General features: G+C 43.7%; 1 protein-coding gene across 1 annotated transcript; it reads right to left on the bottom strand.

The window, feature by feature from the left end:
• Window positions 1-21231: 21231 nt before the first annotated feature.
• On the bottom strand, window positions 21232-23220 carry LOC119350519 (calcium homeostasis endoplasmic reticulum protein-like). The gene is made up of 4 exons (XM_037618314.1): window positions 23165-23220; window positions 22448-22598; window positions 22153-22355; window positions 21232-22075 (listed from the first exon to the last, which is right to left on the bottom strand). The coding sequence occupies exons 1-4, from the start codon at window positions 23218-23220 to the stop codon at window positions 21409-21411; spliced, it is 1077 nt and encodes a 358-aa protein (XP_037474211.1). The 3' UTR covers window positions 21232-21408.
• Between the last annotated feature and the right edge of the window lie 528 nt (window positions 23221-23748).

Raw genomic sequence — 23748 nt, 5'->3', positions numbered from 1 at the left:
AGTTGAGCCTAGCATATTAGGATTTGTGCTTGAAAAGTATCCATTAGTTTAATTCCGCATTAGGATAAAGCCAAATCCGTAAAAGTTTTAAAACTCCTATTCACCCCCCCTCTAGTCATCATCTAGATCATTTCAATTGGTATCAGAGCTTTGGTGTCTCCTTGGTAGGCTTCACCGCCTAGAGAGTAAAGATGTCGACTACTGGTATAGTGCACGATGACACCTTTTGTTTTAGTGGCACAAACTATCACTTGTGGAAAATTCGCATGCTTTGTCATTTTCAGACCATGGGTCCATGTTTTGTGCGAATTGTTCTTGTAGGGGCTTCTCCGTGGAAGGACGACCTTTTTCCAACTAGTGAGGAAAATGATGATATGCTTTGTGGATATAGTGCTAAGAATGTCATAATCCGGTTTATATCCCTCGAAGTATTTGAGTCTATCATGACTTGTGTGACGACTCATGATATGTGGACCAAACTTGAAGAAATATATGGTGGGTCCAATCTTGTTGATGTTCATCATCTTCCGGAGGAGCTAATCGAGGAGGTCTCCACATCTTCAAATCATGAAGATCTCCATATTGCTTCTTCCTCCGTGTCTTGGACATTTCAAATTCTTCCGCCTCACCATCATGTGGCATGTCCCAAGGTAATGACATGGTGAGTGAAAATATCATTTGTGATGATTGTGATGATGTGCTCAACATTGATGATCTTACATGTATACATGGTAGTGTTTTAGATTCTATGGACTTGAGCATATCTAGCAAAAATGACTTACATTCTTGTGCTGATAGTCCATGCATATCATTTGGAGATTCCTTGAATACCTTTTGTGATGATATGCTTGATACTCCTTGTTTCCATGATCTATGTGCTTCTATTTCCTCTAGTTATTGTTTGACTAACCATGTAGAGGAAACAAGAGAAAATAGTGCACACATCATTAATGAGGAAATTGCTAGAGGAGCAAAGAAGGACATCACCTTGTTGGAGAGGAAATGCTATGAGTGTCAAGAGCATGGACATGGATATCCTACTCTTGATGATAAAGAAACTCCCTCTCCAAAAGAATCATCATCAACCTCCGATGTTCACATGTGCCTCATGGCAAGAGGTAATATTGAGGTATCATCTACTCTTTGTAATGATATTGATGAGAGTAATGATGAATGTGATAGGGATATGAGTCAAGAAATATATGAAATTGGTAATTCTCTTCGTGGGGTAAATAAGAACACTTATGAGATGTTTAAAGATCTTATCACTCATTTTGGAAAGTGTAATGATTTACTTCACGAAGAGCAAGAACAAAATGAAAAACTTGATTGTAACCTTCTTGATGCTCTAGAAACTCTTAGAGACTTAGAATCTTCTAAAGAAGAGATTGAAGTTGCTCATGATCAACTTAAAGATGATTTTGAGCACCTTGACCTTCTCTACAAGAATGTCAAAGGAGAGCTCACCAAACTCTCTAAGTCTTATGAGGAACTTCAAGCTACTCATGTGAAGTCTCTAGTTTCTTCTAGCTCCTCTCATATTGTTAATGATGCTTGTGCTACTAACTCTACTTCTTGTGAAGCATCTATCTTGAAGGAGAATGTTGAGCTAAGGGCTCAACTTGTTTTGCTAACTAGCAATTATGGGAAATTAGAAGAAAGTCATGAAAAGCTCTCGGGCTCTCATGATGACCTTCTAATCTCCCATGAAAGGCTAAAGTTAGCTCATGAGGCTATTGTGACTAAGGTAACATCTCGTGAGCCTCATGTGGACATTAGCACTATATTTACTCAAAATGATTTATTGACATGTGCTAGTTCTAGTAATTCATCTAGACATATTATAGCTGATTCTTGTGATGAATTGCTCTCATTGCCTTGTTGCTCTAATAATGAAGTTTCTACTTCCTCTAGTACTTTTGTTGATACTAGCCTTGTAGAGGAAAACAAAGAGCTCAAGGCTCAAGTCACTATTTTGAAGAAAGACTTGGAAATGTGTCATGAAGGAAATTCCACTCTCAACAATATTTTGAGTGGTCAAAAATCCCCTCATGACAAGGTTGGACTTGGTTTCATCTCCAACAACAAGAAGTCCGAGAAAAGGAATAAGGAACAAGACCAAGTCAAGAATCCGGCCAACATCACATGCTTCAAGTGCAAGAATGTTGGAAACCATGTGAGATCTTGTCCATTGAAGAAGAAGGCTTCAAATGTGAAGCAACAAGGGAAGCGGCCTCAAGTTCAATCTCAAGGTCAACCTCAAGTTCAATCTCAAGGTCAACTTCAAGCTGAAGAAAGGCCACTACCAATAATGAACCAAGGAAATGCTCCCCAAATTGAGAAAGTAAAGAAGAAGAGAAGGGGGAGCACATGTTGCTATATTTGTCGTGAGAAGGGACACATATCTTCATCTTGTCCCAACGGTAACATCCCTAAGCCTCCTCTAGTCAATGATCATTATTTGCTTAGGAAGGATGTTGTTGGCAATTTGTTTGCCAAGTTTGTTGGCGCCCAAAGTGGTTTGGAAATGGAAAAGGCCATTTGGGTTGCCAAGCCTATTGTGTCTAACTTCTTAGGACCCAACTTGGTTGGGGACCATCAAGCTCAACCTTGATCAATAGGTGTGTGGAGGACATTGGAGATTTGGCTAGTTCATGAAGAAAATAATATTCACCATTTATTTGTTCGAGCCAAGTCATGTGGATTATCTTCATATTATCTATCCAGTGTTCCTCCTTGTGGTAACTTGTATTTGTATTTCTTACATTGAAAGTTACTCGCCCCTTGCTTGCTTAGGTTTTGTATCTAGCATGTGCATTTATATGTTGTGCTTCCTAGTATGCTTGATTTGTGTTTTCTAGCATGTGTAGGTTGCATTGCACATCATATAGTAATGCTTGTTGTCTTGAGCCTTATTTGTATGTTGTTTGGCTCTTGCGAGATATTAGTGGATCATCACATTATGGGGGAGTGTTATGTTTTGTGCACATCACAAACCCAAAATGTGAATATGATAAATACCACATAGTATTGATACTCAATATTATCTAGTCACTATGTGGTATGTCAAGCTCATTTGAAATTCAGTTTCTCAAAGTATCCATTAGTTATCTCTTTTAGGTGGTTATTTGCCTCTGTTGTATGCCTGCCGTGGTATCCAGAAAGTTGCACCAGAAAAGTTCTGGATACCCCGTGCGCACGGGGTCTTTTGACCCCCATGCGCATGGGGTGTCGCGTAACTCTCTGGGTACCCCGTGCGCACGGGGTCTTTTGACCCCTGTGCGCACGGGGTACTGCGTAACTCCCTGGATACCCGTGTGCACGGGGTCTTTTGACCCCCGTGCGCACGGGGTGGTTGTTGATTATGATCTTGTGCTTCTTCGGATTCTACCACCGAGTGTTAATTCCAAATACCAATTGGTATTTCTTCTTGTGGTAGAATTTTATGATCATCTTCTTCTCGGCTTGTGCTTCAACTTGCCTTATCTCACTCCTTGTACTATCTATTATCTACTTGAGTGAGATAAGCCTTTGAGCATGTGTGTAGTGTATATCCTTTATGCTCTTTGTTTTTTTCTTAGTTCATATGTTGTACTTTGTGTGCGGTCATGTGTGGACTCGTCACTTTGATATAATTTGGACAACTTGAATGTTGTATGTCATCATTGGAGTATTCATCTTTTAAGGGTTCTTTTGCCCAAATTATATCTCTTTGGATCTTGGTAGGCATGTGCATGCATATTTATTTATATACTTCTTCATGCCTTGCTTGCTCTCTTGATCCTCTATATAGGGTAAACTCCATAATACCATTAATGGTTAAAGGTGTGCATGAAATTCAAGTTCATATCCTTTTGCACATACTTATTGTGGAGTTTGCCCTATGTATTGTGGTTGTGCTTACTACTTCGGACCCAATAAGTTTGGGGACCAAATTGTACCTTAATGTGTTTTAGGTACATTGGAGAAGCATTGGATGATTGGATTATTCATGAGGAAGGTGGAGACACCATGGAAAATTATTAGAGCCAAGCTTGGTTGATTCATTGATTTGAGAGAGAAGATAAATGAAAACCCGGTTCGGTTGTAAGTGTTTCATTCTCACCATGTAAACCCGGTTATACAAAATTTGGGTCTTTTTGTTGGATATGCATCAAACTCCCACACTTACTATATTCTCAATAAATCCACGGGATGTGTTGAGGAAATGGTGAATGTGGAGTGTGATGAGAATAACGGCTTCCATGAGGAGCAATTTGTTTCAAGTGTTGTAGGTGATGAGGCTCCTTACCAAGCTACAAGTACAATGGGGATTGGTCATATTCTTCCACAAGAAACACCCCTCGTCCATGTAGAAGAAGAAGGAGTAAGAGCCCCTCTTGTGGATCGACCATAAGGGAAGTCATCACTCCCAACACAAGAGCAAGATGTTATGGGAGATCATATACCTATCCAAGAACAAGATCAAGTCCCTCATGTTCGCGTACTAGATCAAGGGCCTCTTGAACCAATGCTTTCTCTCTTGGTAACAAGTACTTACTTCATGCATTTATTCAAGTTAGAGTCAACATTGTGTGTGTTGCATCATGGCATGGTTAGTACTTGTTGAGTGAGTGCTTGTATGTTTTTCACATATGTTTGCACTCATGAGTTGGTGGATATATTTTGGACCCATGCTTAGCATGATTATCATATTGGATATCTCCATTATCCCTTGTCCAAAATATGTTCTTTGGATCCTTTGAATGTGTGAATTTCTTCATTTGTTCATAACTGGATATGTGCATTTGATTCCACTCATAATATGAGAAATGCACAAATTAAGGAGGAACTCATACTATATTGGCCGTCTAGATTTTTCTTCCATTTTGGCACTTGTTGCCAATGGGGGAGAAGTTTAGAGGGTTTAGGTGAAGTGGGTTGGTTCCTGTCATTCATGCTTATCTACTTTTGTTGTGCTTGCTCATTGCATGGATGTGTATATAGAGGAAACTCTACCAAGTTATTTCCTGTGCATATATTGTGGGGGAGTTGCTCTATATATTGTGGTTCTACTAGCATCAAATTCTTGTGTAGTATTTCGACGCTAGTACAACTGGTTTTGATAACATCAACTATCTTTGTGATGTTTGAAGCTATCAAAACCACCTCAAGTATACAATTTATTCTCGGATAGATTGCATACTTGTTTTAAATTCATTATATAAACCCTCTTGTTGAGATTGCCATCAATTACCAAAATGGGGGAGATTGAAAGGGCATGTAGCCCCTAAGTGTGGTTTTGGTAATTAAATGACAAGATCTATGGACTAATGTTTTCACTGAGATATATTTGAAGGTTTTGTCCATAGATAGTGCCTCAAGGATATTGGACGGAATCAAGGATGAAGTCCATATATATTAAGATAGTGCCTCAAGGATATTGGACGGAATCAAGGATGAAGTCCATATATATATGAAGATATATTTGCCCTATGCTTTGGTATTAAATGACAATTCCTATGGAGCATCAAGTGCATTGAATCTTATATGAAGATATGTTCCATAGTGATGCTTGAAGTGCATTGGGTTGTTTTGTGAAGTCTGCCATCAAAGCATCCGAAGAAGTCCTCATGGTATCCTTTTCTGGATACCCCGTGCACACGGGCTTGTACCTTGCGCACGGGGTCAAGTGTCAACTCTCTGGATACCCCGTGCTCACGGGGCCTAGGTGTTGGCTCTCGAGATCCCATATCCAGTGAGGTTTCAAGTTGGTCTTCGAGTACTTCTATTGAAGCCATCAAGATTGGTTTCAATGCCTAATCTAATTATGTTCATGATGGAGTGCATTGGAGGATCTCAAAGATTGATATATTTGGGATCCTGAGGATCAAGGCTTGAGAGAGTAATCAAAGATAAGAATTCAAGTTATGGTTTCAAGACAAGATCATGGTGAGCTCATGTGTTGGGTTTAGGTTGATCAAGACTTGAAGCAAACAACTAGAGTGAAGAATTCATTGTGCCTCTCAAGATATTATGATGGAGGGCTTTTAAGGATCAAGGGCTTGAGAGAATAATCAAAGAGAATAATTCAAGTTATGGTCTCAAGACAAGATCATGGTGAGCTCATGTGTTGGGTTTCGGTTGATCAAGTCTTGAAGCAAGCAACTAGAGTGACGAATTCATTATGCCTCTCAAGAGATTGTGATGGAGTTTTTAGAAGGGAAAGTGGTGACCAAGATGATATTCATAATGGAACTTGATATGGTCATGGAAGAGTCTTTGGTGATATAGTCTTGAAGCAATGAAGGGAAATGAAGAGTTCATTGTGGCTTTCAAGAAACCACGATGGAGCTTCGAGTAAAGATGTTGGTTGACCAAGATGAAGCTCGAAGATTATATCTAAGTGGTCAACTCTCAAAGCACAAACATTGTACCACGTGAGATCAAGTGATCTAGTGGTATGGTAAGTAATTGTGAATTGTGCTTTGTTACCTAACCCATGCTATGTGTTTGGTATGTCTATGTGGGTTAGGTGTTTCTCATGGGCTTGCATCAAAAGGAAAGATCTCAAGTAGCCTATGTGTGGATGACATCAAGTGGTTATGGTCATCGGGTTCGAGGAGTCCAAGTGCAAGATGAGAAGCCGGAGGTTATATGCTTTGAAGCTTGCGGTCCACATCATGATAATGCTCATGTGAAGATGGGCTTAAGTTAAGGCTTCCCTCATTACAATATGAGGAATCAATTCAAGCATCTTCACCAAGTGGTTGTGGACAAGAAAGGGATTCCAACTTGAGACAAGAATTGGAGTCATCACCAAGCTCAAGTTGAATATGCAAGGCAAAGGTATACCTTAGCTAGGTTTTCCTAGTTTTGCCGGTCTCATGGTGCTTGGAGGGAGACCGGATTATAGGCTTGATAGCCGTACTATCAAGAGGGACTCTCGGGCAAGTAGCTTGATCATGTCGCATGTAGAGAGCTCAAACCTTTGCATTACTTGCATCATTATTTATTGTTGATCTTGGGTGGTTCTCTATGTGAGGACCTTGGGCTTTTCCATAGCTTCAAAACGAGCCCAAGATCATCGAATTCGAAGTCCGTATGCCAAAGTTATCACTGTTTTAGTGGGCTGTTGCAGGCTGTTCTGGGTACCCCGTGGACACGGGGTTTTTGACCCCCGTGGACACGGGGTTTTTGACCCCCGTGGGCACGGGGCCCCGTGCACACAGGCCTGTACCGTGCGCACGGGACCCCGTGGGCACGGGGTGTCCAGGAAGTGCCCATTGGAGCCCTAACGGCTAGTTTTGGAAGTTGGCTATAAAAGAGCCCTTCCTCCCCACCGGTTTGGGGGTTGTTCATTCACATTCTAAACATCATTTTGAGCCTCTTACCACCTCTCCCAAACCCCTATCTCCCTTCTAAGTGAAGGGTGATTTTTTGATGGATCTTGGAGTCATTTGTTGATTTCCTCCATTGCATCCCCTCTCTTCAATCTCCCACTTTCTTGAGTTGCATCTTGTGAGATTGAGAGAGTGAGTTGAGCATTTGTTGCTTGACCTTGCATTGCATTTGTTGCATTGGTTTGAGATCCCCGCATTGATTTGTTCTTGTTAGAGCCCGTGAGTTTATTACTCTTGGAGGCTTTGCCTCCTAGACGGTTTGGTGATATATTGAGAAGATTGTGAAGAGGCCTATGTGGCCAAGGTTCTCCCGGAAGCTTCCTTTTGTGGTGTGCTCCGAGGAAGGGTGTTCAAGTGGCCTAGGTGGTCAAGTTCCTCCGGAAGCTTCCGTGGTTGTGGTGTGCTCCGGAGAGGTTTGTAAAGGTGTGGTGGTCGCCTTCAAGACCAACCCCGAGTGAATCGAGGCTCATCCGTTGGGGGTAACTCGAAAGGGAGAATACGGTGAGTCACTTGGTGATGCCCCAGAGCTTTGGCTACGGCACCGCTCTAATGGAGATTAGCACTCTCACGAGTGTGAACTTCGGGATAAATTCTCGTCCCCGAGTCACTTGTGGTTATCTCATACCCTCACCCTTTACTTTCCGCAATTCATACTTGCCCATATTGATATATCTTGTGATAGTTGAATTGCTTAGTTGTTCCTTCATTTCCATATCTTGTGATATAGTTTGTGCTTGCTAGTTTGCTTAATTGCCTATCTTGTTTAGCATAGGTTGTTGGTGCACTTAGTTGAGCCTAGCACATTTAGGATTTGTGCTTGAAAAGTATCCATTAGTTTAATTCCGCATTAGGATAAAGCCAAATCCGTAAAAGTTTTAAAACTCCTATTCACCCCCCCTCTAGTCGTCATCTAGATCATTTCAATGTTCCTTATGCAGAATAGATCCATTTATTTGCTTATATAATTGTGAAACCTGTTATGTGTCTCCTTGTTTATCTTTCAGAGTCGTATCTCTTACGCCAGGCAGAACTTTAGGGAAGATAGTGAGCCAAACCATCTTGAGGACAGCGAGATGACCTCAAGTTTCTGTCTTGATGAAGACAGTGAGTTGAAGCTACTCACCAGCAGGTGTGAGACAACCTCTGTGCAGTTGTTGCCTCAATCAGTTCGACTTCTTCAGTCTTAACTTAAAGCTGAAAGGCTTGCTTCAGCTCAGCTCCGACTTGAAGTCAAAGATGCAATGAAGATGTAGGAGGACTGTCGTGCGCACCATCATGCCATAAATCTAGTGTTGATGCAACTATCGTTGACACAACTGAGGTCTACTCAGCTTCTTTGGCTGTTTGGGGGGCCCGACCTGGCCAGGCCTAGTGCCTTCTGAAGTGCTCTCAGTTTTGTATATGCTTTTGTCGGCGCGTTTATTTGCACTGGTGGCGAACTTTGATGCCCAGTGGATGTAATATGTGTGATAGCCGGGATAGCCTAGTGTAAGTTGCTTGCTTATTTATTTCCTTGTTGTATTCCTTATTTGTTTGCTTGTAGTCATTGCAGTTCTTTTTTCGCGGTTTGCTAGTGGCTGCAATAACCTATTTTTTAAAACTAGGCCACAATAACCATGGGCTAATATTTACTGTAGTGACACTGGGCCTCCTACGGGCCGTAGAAATAGTGGGCCTTCTACGGGCCGTAGAAACAGTGGGCCTTCTACGGGCCGTAGAAATAATGGGCCTTCTACGGGCCGTATCATCAATGGGCCTTATCCGGGCTGTATGATCGATTGGCCAAACATGGGCCAATAAGAGGCCGCATTATGGACGTAAACGGGCTAGAGTTGGAATCGTCCGTTCATGGGTCGACCATAACGGGCCATCCTTAATAGGTCGTATTTGATGATGCTATGAAAATGGCCCAACATATTAACGGGCCACAAATGGGCCGACTGTAACCACGAGCTGAATTTGGCCCACAAGCAGAAAATGACAGTAACGAGCCGTAAGTAAACGAATGCTGAAATGAGCCCAAGAATAAATGGGCTCTTAGAAGGCCGAAAGATAACATGGGCTGGAAACGGCCCAACGGAATAACGGGCCGTTAATGGGTATAAAGTGATACACTGTTCATTACGGGCCAGTTTCACCACGGGCCGTTAATGAGTGTAAAATGATACACTGTTCCTTACGGGCCAGTTTCACCGTGGGTCGTTAATGAGCCAAGAGTTACAAAGGGCCTTATATGGGCCGAAAGACGTCATGGGCCATACATGGACCAGAAGTGAAAACGGGCTGCAATCATATTGGATGGCCCAGATGACGCTACTGGGCCTAATTCGGATAGGGCGTAATGGGCCTTGGGTTAGCGGGCTGTAAATGGGCTATATTTGAACAGGCCGTTAACAGGCTTTCCATGGGCCGGCCCGCCACCTTTTGACCAAGTCAAACGGGCCGGCCTTTTCACAGGAATGGGCCACTGTTGGGCCGTGCCACGTGTCGATGTATCATAGGCGCCTTCTGTCCAATGAGTGGATGACATCTGTCCCAGCAATGAGCCGACACGTATTTCCTCCAGCCAATAATGATTTTACACGTGGAAAATCCCCATTGGTCGGGGCTATTAACGGGTTATCGGATCCAAAACCCGACCCAATAGCTTAACGACGTTCCGTTACGGTGGATGCCATGTGTCGGTCACCCTTGATGAAAACACTTCTGTGACGCGCAATTTATCGTCATGGAAGTGGACACTTTGGTGATGATAATTTTGGTAATGTCATAGAACACTTCTACGACAACACATGTATGACTATCTTGATTCTGCCATAAAATCATTATGGATGTACATGCATGACAAAAAACGCGACCTACTGTGACAAACATGTATCATCACGGAAGTGTATTTTTTTGTGGTGAGGAGAGGGGGAAGGAGGAAAAACAGAGCGAGCTGGACGAAGGGTTTATATGCAGGATGACCTTTAGTACCGGTTCATGACAAGAACCGATACTAAAGGTGCTGGAGGGGTCCCAGTCTGACAACATCCTGTCACCACTCTCTTTAGTACCGGTTCGTGGCACGAACCGGTGCTAAAGTTTCACCACGAACCGGTACTAATGATCTCCACCCCCCTATCTGTCGGAACCGGAACTAATGGCCGGCTCAAATACAAACCGGGACTAATGAGCTGCACATTAGACCATTTTTCTACTAGTGGATTTCTGCTACATTTCCGTAAACTTACATGGTGAAATGTGTTTTCTGTGTAGCTATCACCAAAATGTATTTCATCATTACAATTTACAGGAATGTAGTATACATCACTATGAGTTTTCAGAAATTTTTTGAAACTTCAAAAAACTCATTTGTGATATTTTGAAAAAACTAGCCTTTGAGCAAGAAATCCACACTCTCACTTTCTCTATTTCATCTAGACATCCGTTGCCCTACGGGCATCGCTGACCACGTTGAGTTGTCTTGGTGCCTTGCGTTAGTAGCTTCCCATCCTTCTCTAGCTTTTTTTTAGAATGAAGGCTCTAGGAGAGCTCGATTTTGAATTAACAAAGTCATCAACCCGCCAGGGATTATACAAGGCCATCGTTACAACCACTAAACAACTGCGAAAAGCCACGAACAAGAACAGAAAAAAAAAACAGCAGATACATAGTGTTGCCGCACATTGCTTCGTCCTTCTTTAGGTACTCGACATTGTGCCATTGCCGATGTACTGAACGTGATGTGAGTTATAGCCGTTGCGCATGTGCTGCCTATGCCCGACCTCGCTGCCTCCGCCACGCTTTTGAATGGATTCCTAATCAGGTGAATGGGACTATGGGAGGCACCCTCCAGGGGCCTCCCGCTACCTTTGGATGCCACGTGAGTTCCCTGGTGGTTTGTGAAGCGACTGTGCTCGTGAGTTCCTCCATCTTCACCGTCACGCCACAATGTTGTGCAGATGTGGTAAAAAAAATTCTGTCCAAGTTGTATTGTGGTCATGAAGGCATCTCCAGTTGTTGTAAGATGGTTGTTGGTAATTTGTGACATACGACTTTTTGATGATGTAGCAATGTAATAAATGAGGAGCGATAGCAAAGTTGTATGTATATGAACTAATAAACATTGCACAAGCTTCAATAAGAGATGTGAGAGCAACCATATTTATTCTCTAACCTTCCATTGGGCAATGTACATGCAGTCTAGTATTGGAGTTCTTGTATGTAGAGTTATTGGACATGTCTATTTTTACCAACAAGCTAACATACAACCTATTACATGTGCTCTGGTTATGTTGTTATTGTCCCAACGGATAAAGTCGGCCGCGATCGATTTTGAGCATGCTAATTCAGGTGCATCTAGCATAATAAAGTTTTTTTTAAGAAAAGGAGGATGACCCCCGGCCTCTGCATCTGGGAGATGCATACGGCCACTTTATTAATTATTCTCGAGGACCTTACAAAGTATTACAACAATATGTCTGAATCCACGATCTTGGCAACATATGCCGCTACTCCTATCCATACGATGAAGGGGTGCTAGCTGGGCCACTCAGACCACTCACCTAAGCCTAACATCAAAAGCCGGAAGCCCAGCCGAGCCACATACCGGGTCTGGGGCACAATCCGGTCAGACGCACTCGTGTGTCGTTGCCGCCATGTTCCACAGGTCCGTCTTCAGATCATACTGAGGCATGTACCTTGTCTGGCCACTCAGCCATCGATATCACCATGGCGCCAGACAACTACCTCCACCTGCGCGAGTTCATCCCGCGCATCGGAGCCGAGCCTCCACAGCGCCATGCCGCCGATAACCGCCGCCATCAATGTGTGAGATGAAGCACCGCTCCACCATTCCCCAGCCATCACTTGCTCCAAAACGATGCCCCCAGGAGGGAAAGCGACAAAACGCCATCATCATCCGATCCGGAAGATCCAGATCTAGGGTTTCCTCCGGAGCATCCCAAGCCTGATGAAGCAGACTGCAACGGCGATGCCTCGACAAGGGAACGACATCTAAGACGCCGCCATCGTCCGCCATGACCGTAGTTGGCGCGATTTTCATCGGCAATTACTCCACCAGACGTGCGCCGCCGACGTCGCCTGGTCCCTTCAACCGGAGTAAGCTCCAAAACGATGCCCTAAATAGGGACTACAACGCAAAAGCGTCGCCATCGCTCGATCCCAAGGAGATCTAGGGTTTCCCCCGGAGTTGCCAGCGTTGTCAAGGACCAGACAAGGGTAGAATCTCGGCGGATCTGCCCAGCTGCCGATGAGTCGCACCCGCCACCGTGCCAACGACAATCCAGCGATCAAGGCCCATGCTTGGGCATAGATCTGGTCGCGCCGCCACGAACCGATCCGGCCACGCCGCCGCTGTCCCTAGCGATCGCGACGTACCAGATCGCGAGGCTGTTTGCCACAGGGGAGCGAAGTCACCGAGGCGCCGCCACCACCCGCCGTGGCGTCCGGCCCGCCGCCACGCTCCGGCCCGGGGGCGCCGGCCCGCGCCAGCCCCACCCAAGCGAGAGGGCCCGAATCCCCGCCGCCGCCGGCGACGGTAGGCTTTGCCTGGCCGCGCCCTTGGGCGGCGGCGAGGGAGGAGGAGGAGGAGAGGGGGAGGGCTGGCCGACGGGATCTAGCATAATAAAGTTTGAATAAATGTTTCACGGTTTTATCTCCCCGTCCTCGAGTGGCCATCGCAACAAACACTAGAGACCAATGTTTTTTGGTAGGGATGCTAGTGGGAATTCTTGAAAGCTCACATATAAATATGTAATAAGTTCATTTTGTGTTAGTGTTAAGGAATGATTTACAGTCAGTTGAGTATTTTATATATTTTATGACAAATGATGGACTTTATTAACTCAAAATGAAGCATTAAGGGGATACGAACACAATGAGCACATGTCCGACCTCTGCATAGTTTGGATTCACACAGCTAAGAGTTTATGAATGTGTTTCATGGGTGGCTTGTTTGCATATTTAGGTTTTTGTCCCGACGATCCAGTAAATGGTCCACTGAATGTTTTGTTTGTCTGCCGGTGGTGTTTGGTTATGGTGCTTTAGTCAGTCCTTTTCTTGGTCTTCATCTTAAGCGTTCGCCAACGGTGTACCAGTTTGGTAGCTTGTCCTACGAGGAACATATCATTGACTACAATGTGTTTCGCGGTTTTAGGTTCCTGCCCTTTTAGTAGGGTACTTAATGGGATCCTTTAAAACCTTTTGGATAGTAGGTTTTGCAAGTTTGATATTTTATAGTTTCTCAAACAGAAGCATAGAAGAATATTTCGAGACAAGAAGGATGGATTAGGGTATGACTTCTAAGAGCAGCTCCAGCCGTTGGCCCCCTAGGAGGCATGAAAATCGCTGCCTGGGGGCCGAGCTGACGCAAAACTCGGCGCTGGGGGCGATTGGGTTCCCAGTCGCCGTCGCCCCCAGGCGCCGATATCGGCCCATCTGTTTCGCAAAGCGCCCACTTTTCGGCCCATTTTCGGAGACAAATCGGCCCGATATCGGTGCAAATCGGCCATTGTTCGCCGTGGTTGGGCGCAAATTCAATACAAGTAATATTTTTATCACACAGTTCATTACCAAAAATCAATAGAAATCATATAGTTCAACAATAAATAATTCAATACAAATTAAGTTCAACAAATAAAAACTCTTATTTCATCACACGTCGAGCTAGGCGGCATTGTCCTTGAGCCTATATAGGTGCTCCACCAGATCGTGTTGCAGTTGTGAAGTGGTTGCCATGGTAAAACCTTCTCTCCTTTCTGGCGGGGAATGGCCTATCTAGCGGCGCTGGGCGTGGGCGACGCCAGGGTCGGCAGGGGTGGTGGCCGAGCGCGCGGGGGTGGGGGCGAATCTGGACGATTTCTTTGACTTTTCGCCCGATAGTGTGGCTCAGGCGTGTTTTCCCTTCCACCGGAGCCCCTGAGCACCCCCAGTGTGCTGTGTTCAGCCTGGGATCACCGGGCTAAAAAACGGGCCGAGCCGGTGGATTCCGGCGTCTTGGGGGCATGACTGGGGCTTTTTTCGGCGTGAGCGCCCAAAAAGTCGCCCCGAGGGCCTGTTCGGGATGCGGCTGGAGATGCTCTAAAGACCCGAGACATATGTCCTATCAATTTTTATGATTAATGACAATTGAGGCGAGAGCCCTACAATCAATATTAATAGTCAAAAGTTTTGCAATATTCCATGGAATAAGGGGAAGTTTAAGTAGAACACATCAGCCGAAGCCCCAGAAAAGAAAGAAAGCCTACTCTTCAAGTAAAATAACCCCTAGATGCGTCACACACACGTTCTAACCCTCGCGGAAGTAATCATTGAGAAAACCATGGTTGCCATGCAGGATATTTTTTCTTTTCAAAAAGGAGGTTGAGACCCATCCTCTGCATCACTGTAATGCACACAATCAATTTTACTAATTATTTATTCGAGTACAAAAGGAAAACAAACACGGACAAACCATTACAAGATATGATAAACACCTACAGCTAAGTTGACTTCTTCCACAACAATGCCTTCAAGAAGGAATAAACGTCCCAAGCGCCATCTTCGCCATATAATGGCACGAGTTCATCATTGCTGACCCTGAACAATAAAGGTCGGGACAAGAGTTTTCACCCCCGATATGAAGTGGTGTTCTGATCAGCATCTTGTAGATGAATCATTCCATAGTAGCATCCACCGATACTCCATGGTAGGGCCAAAATGCACTAGAAGATTGGTGGAATATCACCCACCTTAGATCACCACCACAGCTGTCCGGGGGTGCCCATGTCTTGACGCGAAACTAGCCGCTGCTACTCCACACCAGCATGAGTCACATTAATTGAAGCATCCACCCAATCATCGGAGACGTTTCCTCGGTGTCAGATGTCGATGAGGAACCACCATTTTGCTTCTAACTCGTTGGCACCACGAACCTACTCATATGGCAGCCATTGGTCTAATAGAAAATCCCCTATGTACCCAGAGAGCATCCACAACACCACACGCGACCAATGTCTTCATGCCGCAGATATGACGTTGCCATTGTAGAAACATCGTTGCAAAAACAAAAATCTGGCATTTCGTTCATTCAAAAGCTCCCACGCGGTAAGAGTACCGGCGTTGTTCCCTTCTTTGGAACCCCATTTTTTTATTTTATTTAGGCCATCATTGGTGTCACATCATTGTTCTGGTAAAAACTAGATACATCATGTAAACTACAAGTTTGATGTCAAATTTATTGCAAGACATTTTATAGAACTAAATATTTAACCAGTTTGATGTCAAGTTTTCTGTATGTACATGAGACAATTATGCTAAGCTGGTCTTTTGTGATAATTTGCACATTACACCCGCAATTTTGTGTCTTTTACTCACATAGCCTTACAAGATGGCATATATTCCCTTCGTCCTATAATATAAGATTGTTTTTGACATTACTATAGTGTAGTGTCAAAAACATACTAGTGTAGTGTCAAAAATGCTCTTATATTAAGGTGGGAATTGAATTAATATATACTAGCCCACCATAAAATCAAATTAAGTCTTCAACATTTCTGTGTATGTCCATCTCGAGTTTATGCAAGTTTACAATGTACTCATATATAAGGTTCGTTCATTTACATATTGAGCTCAAGCAATTTGTCTACCCGGCCAGCTCGTCGAGACGTCGACAGCTCTAGCAATCTTGCACCAAAAAGGAGCGATATATGCATAGTAGGGGTATCATTCCTAATCTATTTTGCCATTTGGACCCATGTACTCCCTCCATCCGGAAATACTTGTCGGAGAAATGCATAAAAATGGATGTATCTAAAACTAAAATACGTTTAGATACATCCATTCCTTCCACAAGTATTTCAGGACGGAGGGAGTACTTGGTAGAGCACGATTCGTCGATGTCTCTCACGTAACATGTTCTCTGATTTTTATTTTTATTTTGCGGGAAACAAATTTTTCATTAATCAACCACAATGAGTACATTCAGAATTAACAATGCTTGCTATCTCCATAGGGAGTTTCGAACCCAACACGTTGTGCGCCGTTGTACGAATTTGCCAGGTCGCCGACGAGAAACACACATGTTATTTTTTTTTTTTTTTGTTTCTGTCGTGGTGGCATCCAGCTGACAAGGCAGATCACTTCCTAGTGGCCACGACGGACGGGTCGTCTAACGTTACTTATTCCAAGTTTGAGTTGACATCTACCATTGGCGAGCTGTTTTTGGTCAAGTCAAACAAGTTATATTACCCAATAATATGTATGGTGGACAACTTGCCCATGTAGAAAATTCATACATAAATGAAAAAATGCCAACTATGCAATAGTTTGCTACATAGATAAAGACAAGGCATTTCCTCATAAGAAAAAAGAAGAAGATAAAGACAAGGCATACGGGCAGGACGGGTTTGGAGGGACATGGTAAACCACTTGTTTACATATAGTATTAATGAAAAACTAGGTAACTTCAGAAACTAGGTCGTAGCCCTCCTTTATGAATAAAACAGCATCATAAGCACCCAATTCTGGAAGTACTCAGTTACAAACAAGTCTGTCGTGGGCGCAACCAAACATACAATCAGAACAGAAAAACCATAAGAAATGACATGTATCTCAAATCCTATAGAAAAAGAAATGTTGGTTCATACATAGGATATGATTTTTTTTCTATTGAATATAGGCTAATATATTCAATTTTCATAGGGAAAGCAATCACGTAGCGCATGAATTAGCTGGCTTAGCTAGATTCTCTCCTCCTAATCTTTGTTTGGATTCTGCCCCTCGGTCTGTAATGGCAATGCTTGTAAATGATGCAGTTGTTTTGATGAATGAATGAATGAGGTTTGAATTCTAAAAAACAGGATTGTCACTCTCCCAAGAATGTGAACTTCGGTTTGTATCTTCGTCCCTGTAACTTGTGGTTATCCCTAACCCTAACTTTACTTGTTACTCGCTTGGTTGTTTGCCTTGTGTAGCTTGCTAGTTTGTAGTAACTCATTATATATGGTGTGTTACTTAGCTGCATTTATAGAGAGTATAAATTCCAAATCTACCGCTAAAATCAACTAAGAAGATATTTAAACTTTTAGTCGTCTATTCAACCCCCCTTCCCCCTCTAGTCGACATGTCATATATGTTTGAACCTTTTGGGTTTAATATAATACAAAAAATATTCAGGAATTTTTAAATGTTGATAGAATTTAGAAATAAATTTATGTGTATTAGAAAGAAATAAAAATAAACAAGAAAATGCAAAAAAAGAGTAAAACCCGTAGAAATCAATGAAAACTAGTAGAGAAAACAAAAAAAATAAGGAAAATAAATAAAGCGGTGGAACCAACTACATTACGGAGCTAAGAATAGCATTTTACTACTATCATGTGCAGTGAGTATAGAATACGATATGCGTAGAATAGGATATTTCAACAAGGACATGGAGTTTCTACACCTGAGCTCATATGCTCCTGGTGTGAATAGTAAAATAAATAAAATTCTGAAAAAAAATTGTGGCATACTTTAAGAAATGTTTGTTGTGTGCGCAAAATTTCATCCCGAAATAACATTGGTGGAAGGTGTGGTAAAAAAACAAAATCGATGCTCTGAAAGGGTTACTTTCAAACGCATTTTGGAGCTCTGGTTTTTTTTCCCATGACTTTGACCAATGTGATTTCGTGATGAAATTTGCATGCACAACAAACATTTCTTAAAGTATGTCAGAAAAAAATCAGAGTTTTTTGCGTTGTTTTTTCTATTTTATTTTTTTACAGTTCACACCAGGAGCATATAAGCTCAGATGTATAAAGGTACTTTTGATTCCAACAACATGCATCGTCAAATGGCCCACAACATTGTTGGGAAACGTAGCGCCGCCTCGCCTTTGGCACTGGCTGCATGGCCACTTTAGTGGGCCAGCCCGTTAAGTCGGTTTTGGGAAGCTTCTTTAGCCCGGCTTGGATCGGTTTTAAGAACCTTACATGCATTTCTTTTTCTTTTTTCCATTACACTGTGCTTCTCTATCTGCTTGCTTTGAGATTTTTTATTTTCCTTTTTCTTGTTAGGATTTTTATCTTTCCTTTTCTCTTTGCAAACACATGCCTACTTTTTCAATTCAAGTTGTACATTTTTTCTATATACATGGAACATATTTGCACATTTTTTCAAATATATGACAAACATTTTTTCTATATACGTGGAAAATATTTTTAATACATATTTGCCCATAGTTTAAATATATGACAAACATTTTTATATACATAACTGAACCTTTTTTTAAATACATGCTATACATTTTCCAGAAACATGTTGAACATTTATTTGAATAGTATCAAGCCTTTTGTTTATAAATTGCGTGATTTGTTTTGCATTGTATAAGAATGTTTTAAATGTCACGAATATATTGGCTAATCATGTGATTTTTTTATATATACTTTTTTTGAATGGTATGATTTTTAGAAGTTATGCAAATACCTTTTACATTTCATAAACGTTTTTAAAATGTTACTAAGATTTGGTTTGAATGTTACGAGCATTTCATTTTAAATTACTCTGACAAAATTTTACACTTTTAACATTTTTCAAATTCGTGGTGAACGTTTTTAAAATTTATATGTAAATTAAGTGTTGGAATGTATGTATTTAGAGTATTTGAGAAATACAAACAAAAGGAAAAAAGGAAAACAAAATATAAAGGACCCTCCTAACTGGCGAATGTTTACCAGGGGAGGTGGCACACACGAACATTCGATGGCAGTTTTAGTTGCGATGAAGTGAGGAGAGGTTGCATTTTCTTTAGAAGAGATGGCAGTTTCTCCCCTAGAAGGCAATTTTCGTCTAAAAACTATCGTTGTTTGATATTGTTTTACAACTAAAATTGTCAGCAAAGATTCTTCGCTTCCTACCCCCGTTATAGCGAACGTTCACCAGGTACAAATACCAAAAGTAAAATATAAACAAGAGGTAAAAAAGGAAGACGCTACTTGGCCGGCCAACGGTAGCAACCCGAGGCGCCCCTGAGGCGATACCTCCTTCGGTCAAGCTATAAGTGAGACAGAACGCTGGGACCAGCTACGTATCACGAATTGCGATTCCAAAGGAGGTCCTGCCTCAAGGGCACCCTCCCGTCGCTAATATTGGGCTAGCCCAAGTAGCTCCATGAAGGTTAGTTGTTTTTCTTTATATTTTTTCTGTTATTAGTATTTTCAAAAGAAATATTCTAAAATATTATAAATACATATATTTCAAAAAAATATTTTACAATTTTAAAAATCATAAATTAGTAAAAATAATGCAGTGTAAAAGGATTAATAAATTGAACAAATGTTCTTGTAATTCAAAAAATCTGCATATAAAACCGATAAAAACGACAGAGAAGAAAACTTCAAGCCAGAGACATTGTAGTACTAAGCCAGTCCACTACCTCGTGCCGGCGAGAGCGAGTTACGTCTCGGTACTGGCAATTTATAGCCCTGGCGCAAAGCGTTGCAGCACGACATTAGCATGGACATAGTACATGTTGTATTTTTTCCTACAAAAGACAGAGCTCACTAAGGCATAGGTACATTACAGTATCATAGGTTGGCCCAACTGTAATCCTGGCCTTCATCTTGACTTTCGTGTTGGATAAATAGGCAAAAAGAAAATTGCAGGGATAATTAGGTAATTTCATGATTAATTTTAGAATATAACTCATGATTAGACCAACAATTAGCAAGTAAATGTGGAACATACTAGATGCAATAAAGAACATGAACAATAGCAATACACATAAAACAACCACCATAAATAGAGATTGGGTCAGATCGCGTCGCAAGTACTGGTCGTTTGAAGTTGAAATAGCCATTGCCGCTGAGAAGGCAATGTTGCCGATGACGTTGGTAAAAAACGATCGAAGAAGAGTTCATTAGAAGTGACGGTACGCGACGCTGCCTCACTTGCAAGGTAGATTACGCATGATGACGAATGTGAGCAGTAGCGTGTAGGGCTTCCCAAAAATCTAATTTGCCCTCTTCCTATGCAGGATCACAAGAGCGAGCGGTTCGAAAGACATTCGCCCATCTCCGAGACAGGCCAGGCGAGGCGAACATATGAGGTATTCTCTTTCTCTCCTCGTACCAATCACTAAGAGGAGTGAGAAAACTCGAACGCTTCTACACCCGAGCTCAAATGAGCTCGGGATGAACAGTAACTCAAAAAACATTAAAAAATCTGAATTTTTTTTGTTGGCAAACTTTAACAAATGTAATTTCATGATGAAACCTTGCAAGCTCTTAGAACATTTGTCAAAATTTGCCATAAAACAATTCGAATTTTTAATAATATTTTTTGATTTTACTGTTCACCCAAACTCATTTGAGCTCGGGTGCAAAAACTTCACGTCCGAGAAAACTCCACTATATAAAGTGATCCCAGACCACCTTCACTAGCAATATCAGGAAAAAAAATACACTTCAACTTACCATTTATTTATGGTTATTTGAGTTTTCCTTTTTTCATTTATGTACTGAGCCAAATCCAAATATAACTTATCTGTCGGATGAAAACAAGTTCGCAGTAACAGGTGCCGTTGAGCTCCTAATTTTGACCGCTGGTGTCAGACTAGAATGGAAGGCACGAGCGAAAAACAAGCTGAACGAGTGATCAGGTGCTTCGACCTTCTAACATTTCGTTCAGTGTCGTGGCATGAATCGGGTGGTTACACACTTGCATTGCCATCGATAGTTGAGATGCAGAGTCGGGAAAGTCGTCGGCTATAACTCGAAAGGATGAGAAGCGAAGCATGATCCCTCCGATCCATATCTAGTAAAGCCACGATAAGCAAGTAATAATAAGTAGGAGTAATTAATTGCCGCGTTGCTTACTCTCCTCTGAAGATTAAACGAGAAATATTTACTACAAACGTAGAGCAATAAACAAACTGTGCTGATCCTCCAGAAGTAACACAAGAATACAGGGGCCTCCTTTAGAGGTAGAGAGTACAAGAGATACAGATGTTACATGGGAAAAAACAATCGAAATCACGGATGTATGGTTGATCAGACTGCGCGCGTTACACCTGTTCGTGTCCTGTAGGAGGCGTGTGCGGTCCATAGCCATGAGCAGGAGGAGGAGATGCAGGGGGAAACTGCTGGTTCGGCGCGTGCGCTCCGTAGCCATGAGCGGGAGGAGGAGGAGGGTAGTGCTGGTTCGGCGCGTGTGCCCCGTAGCCTTGCGCCGGAGGAGCTGGGAACTGCTGCTGCTGCTGCTGCTGGTTGGGTGCGTAGCCTTGTGCCGGAGGAGGGGCGTAGTGCGGGCTGGGCGCCTGGCCGTATGGAGGAGAGGCGGTAGGAGGGAACTGCGCGTTCGGCGCTTGGCCGTACCCCTGTTGTCCCTGAGGCGGCGGCGAGTACTGCGGGTAGCTCGGCGGCGCCTGCCCGTACCCCTGCCCCTGTGGAGAAGCCTGCTGCGGGAACTGCGGCTGCCCCATCGCGATCCCGGCGCCGCCCGCCGGCATCTGCTCGCCTGCCTTGGGCACGGCCGTGGCGGCAGGCTGCTTGCGGAGCATGATGTAGGAGGTGACCCCGAGGGCCGTGGCGACGAGTGTGAGCACGGCACCTCCGGCGAAGATGCCGTCCTTAAGGACGTAGCAATACCCGTACACTGACGAGTACCGCGTCCCGGTGGAGTTCCACGCAGCGCCCTCCACCAGCAGCCCGAACGCGATCATCGCCGAAATCCTGCACGCATGCACATTTGTAGTCACTAGTACTCACTATCGAGCGCTTGCTGATTTGTTCATCGATGGATGACTCACCATGAGAAGACGGCGCAGATGACGCCGATGATCCGGTTGGTCTCGGAGGGGATGGCGCGGGACTTGCAGCAGCCGCAGCAGCCGCCGACGGCCGCGAAGACGATCTGGGCCACGATGAGGAAGATGGCGGCGCAGACCCCGAGCCCCAGCGCCGGGTTCTGCGGGTACAGGCACACCCCTCCGCCCACATACAAGTCCGAAATCTGCGACAGAGACACACTGTATATCAACACGGAGCAGGAAGAATACACCAAGAATCCAAGTACGCAAGGATAGATGGAGCTAGCTAGCTTACGGTGAGCTTCGTGCCTTCGGCTGAGAACCCCAGGATGGCACTCAGCACCCCGAGAGAGCCGACGACCGAGCACATGATGATCGTCCTCTGATCCATTTTTCCCGGCCACCTTTCTCGGACGAATCTCGACTTCTTTTTGTGTTGTAGTCGACTGGCGTACACCCGCGTTTATATAGAAGAGCTCGGGCATGCGTACATGGTGCCCGCCTGACGTGGTTCGATTGGTGCAAGCCTATGTCACTGCGGAGGGGGAGACTTCTGCGGCGACCACACTATGTTCTGGCCATGTTCCGCGTAATTCCTCCACGATTGATTAATCCATTTCTTCGTTAGAGCAACTCTGTATCAGATTCCCTGGAACGGCAGCCTCCAAGACAGTTTTGAACCGGCACCGCATATAATTTGTTTTTGGAGGTTGCAAATGCGGTGCGCAAAGTCAGATTCCACAAACTTGAACATTTACAATTTTGTCACCCCTATTTCTTCTATGTATGTGCAAATACACTATTCTAACTTCAATTTCGCATCAATATAATTCGTTTTTTTTGTTTTGAACATTAAAATCCAACAGCTTTTAAAATCAATGAGTTCAAATTAAAACGAAGAAAGAAGTCTGGATACAACAAGCCATGGACAGGGTACGAGGGAAACCCATCTCTCTCTCATACCCATCTAGGGTTAGGCCGCCGCCACCCTCCCCTGCCACCGTCGGATCACCGTCGGGCAAAGCCCGAGTGGGGGAGGATGGCGGCGACGGGGCATTCCTCCGCCATGGTTCTAGGCGTGGCTGTGGCGGTTCTCGTGTGGGAATCCGGGTGGTGACGTCGGCGGCATTGGCTCGTGGTGAAAGGTGGCTCATCTTCGGTGACTCTAGGCATTGTGACGGCTGCCTCACTCGGCCCAGCGGCGGCCGAAAACTGCAGCATTCCGTGGCGTCGTCCTGAGGAGTCAGATCTGGCCCGTCAGCTGTGCCGACAATGAGGTCGGTTGTAACGCCCGGATAATTATACTACAGTAATCCCATGCTAATGATGCCACATCACCACAATTTCTATTGTTAACCTCGCGATGATTCAATCACATTCGGTTTCTAATTCAAAATTAAAGTCATGGCAAAAGTAGATAAAAAAAGGAGGAAGCAAACAAAAAACAAAAACAAAAGAAGACCCCCCTGGCCCAGCTGGGCCAATCAGCCCAGCCGACCGGCCCACACCCGTTGCCCCCTAGCCTATTAGGCCACTCCCCCCAAACCCTAACAACAAGACCCCCCACTTCCCCCACGCACCCGCGCTCCTCTCCTC

Source organism: Triticum dicoccoides, chromosome 1B, assembly GCF_002162155.2.
Source record: "Triticum dicoccoides isolate Atlit2015 ecotype Zavitan chromosome 1B, WEW_v2.0, whole genome shotgun sequence".
Taxonomy (NCBI): Eukaryota; Viridiplantae; Streptophyta; class Magnoliopsida; order Poales; family Poaceae; genus Triticum; species Triticum dicoccoides.
This window is presented reverse-complemented; position numbering and strand designations above follow the sequence as displayed.

Excerpts from the sequence above, each read along its gene's own strand:
- LOC119350519 (XM_037618314.1), bottom strand. The coding sequence starts at position 23,220 with ATGGCGGAGGAATGCCCCGTCGCCGCCATCCTCCCCCACTCGGGCTTT. Across the intron at positions 22,599-23,164 it reads CACTCGGGCTTTGCCCGACG|TCGACTACAACACAAAAAGA; the intron begins GTGATCCGACGG and ends GGTGTACGCCAG. Across the intron at positions 22,076-22,152 it reads ATCTGCGCCGTCTTCTCATG|GATTTCGGCGATGATCGCGT; the intron begins GTGAGTCATCCA and ends GCATGCGTGCAG.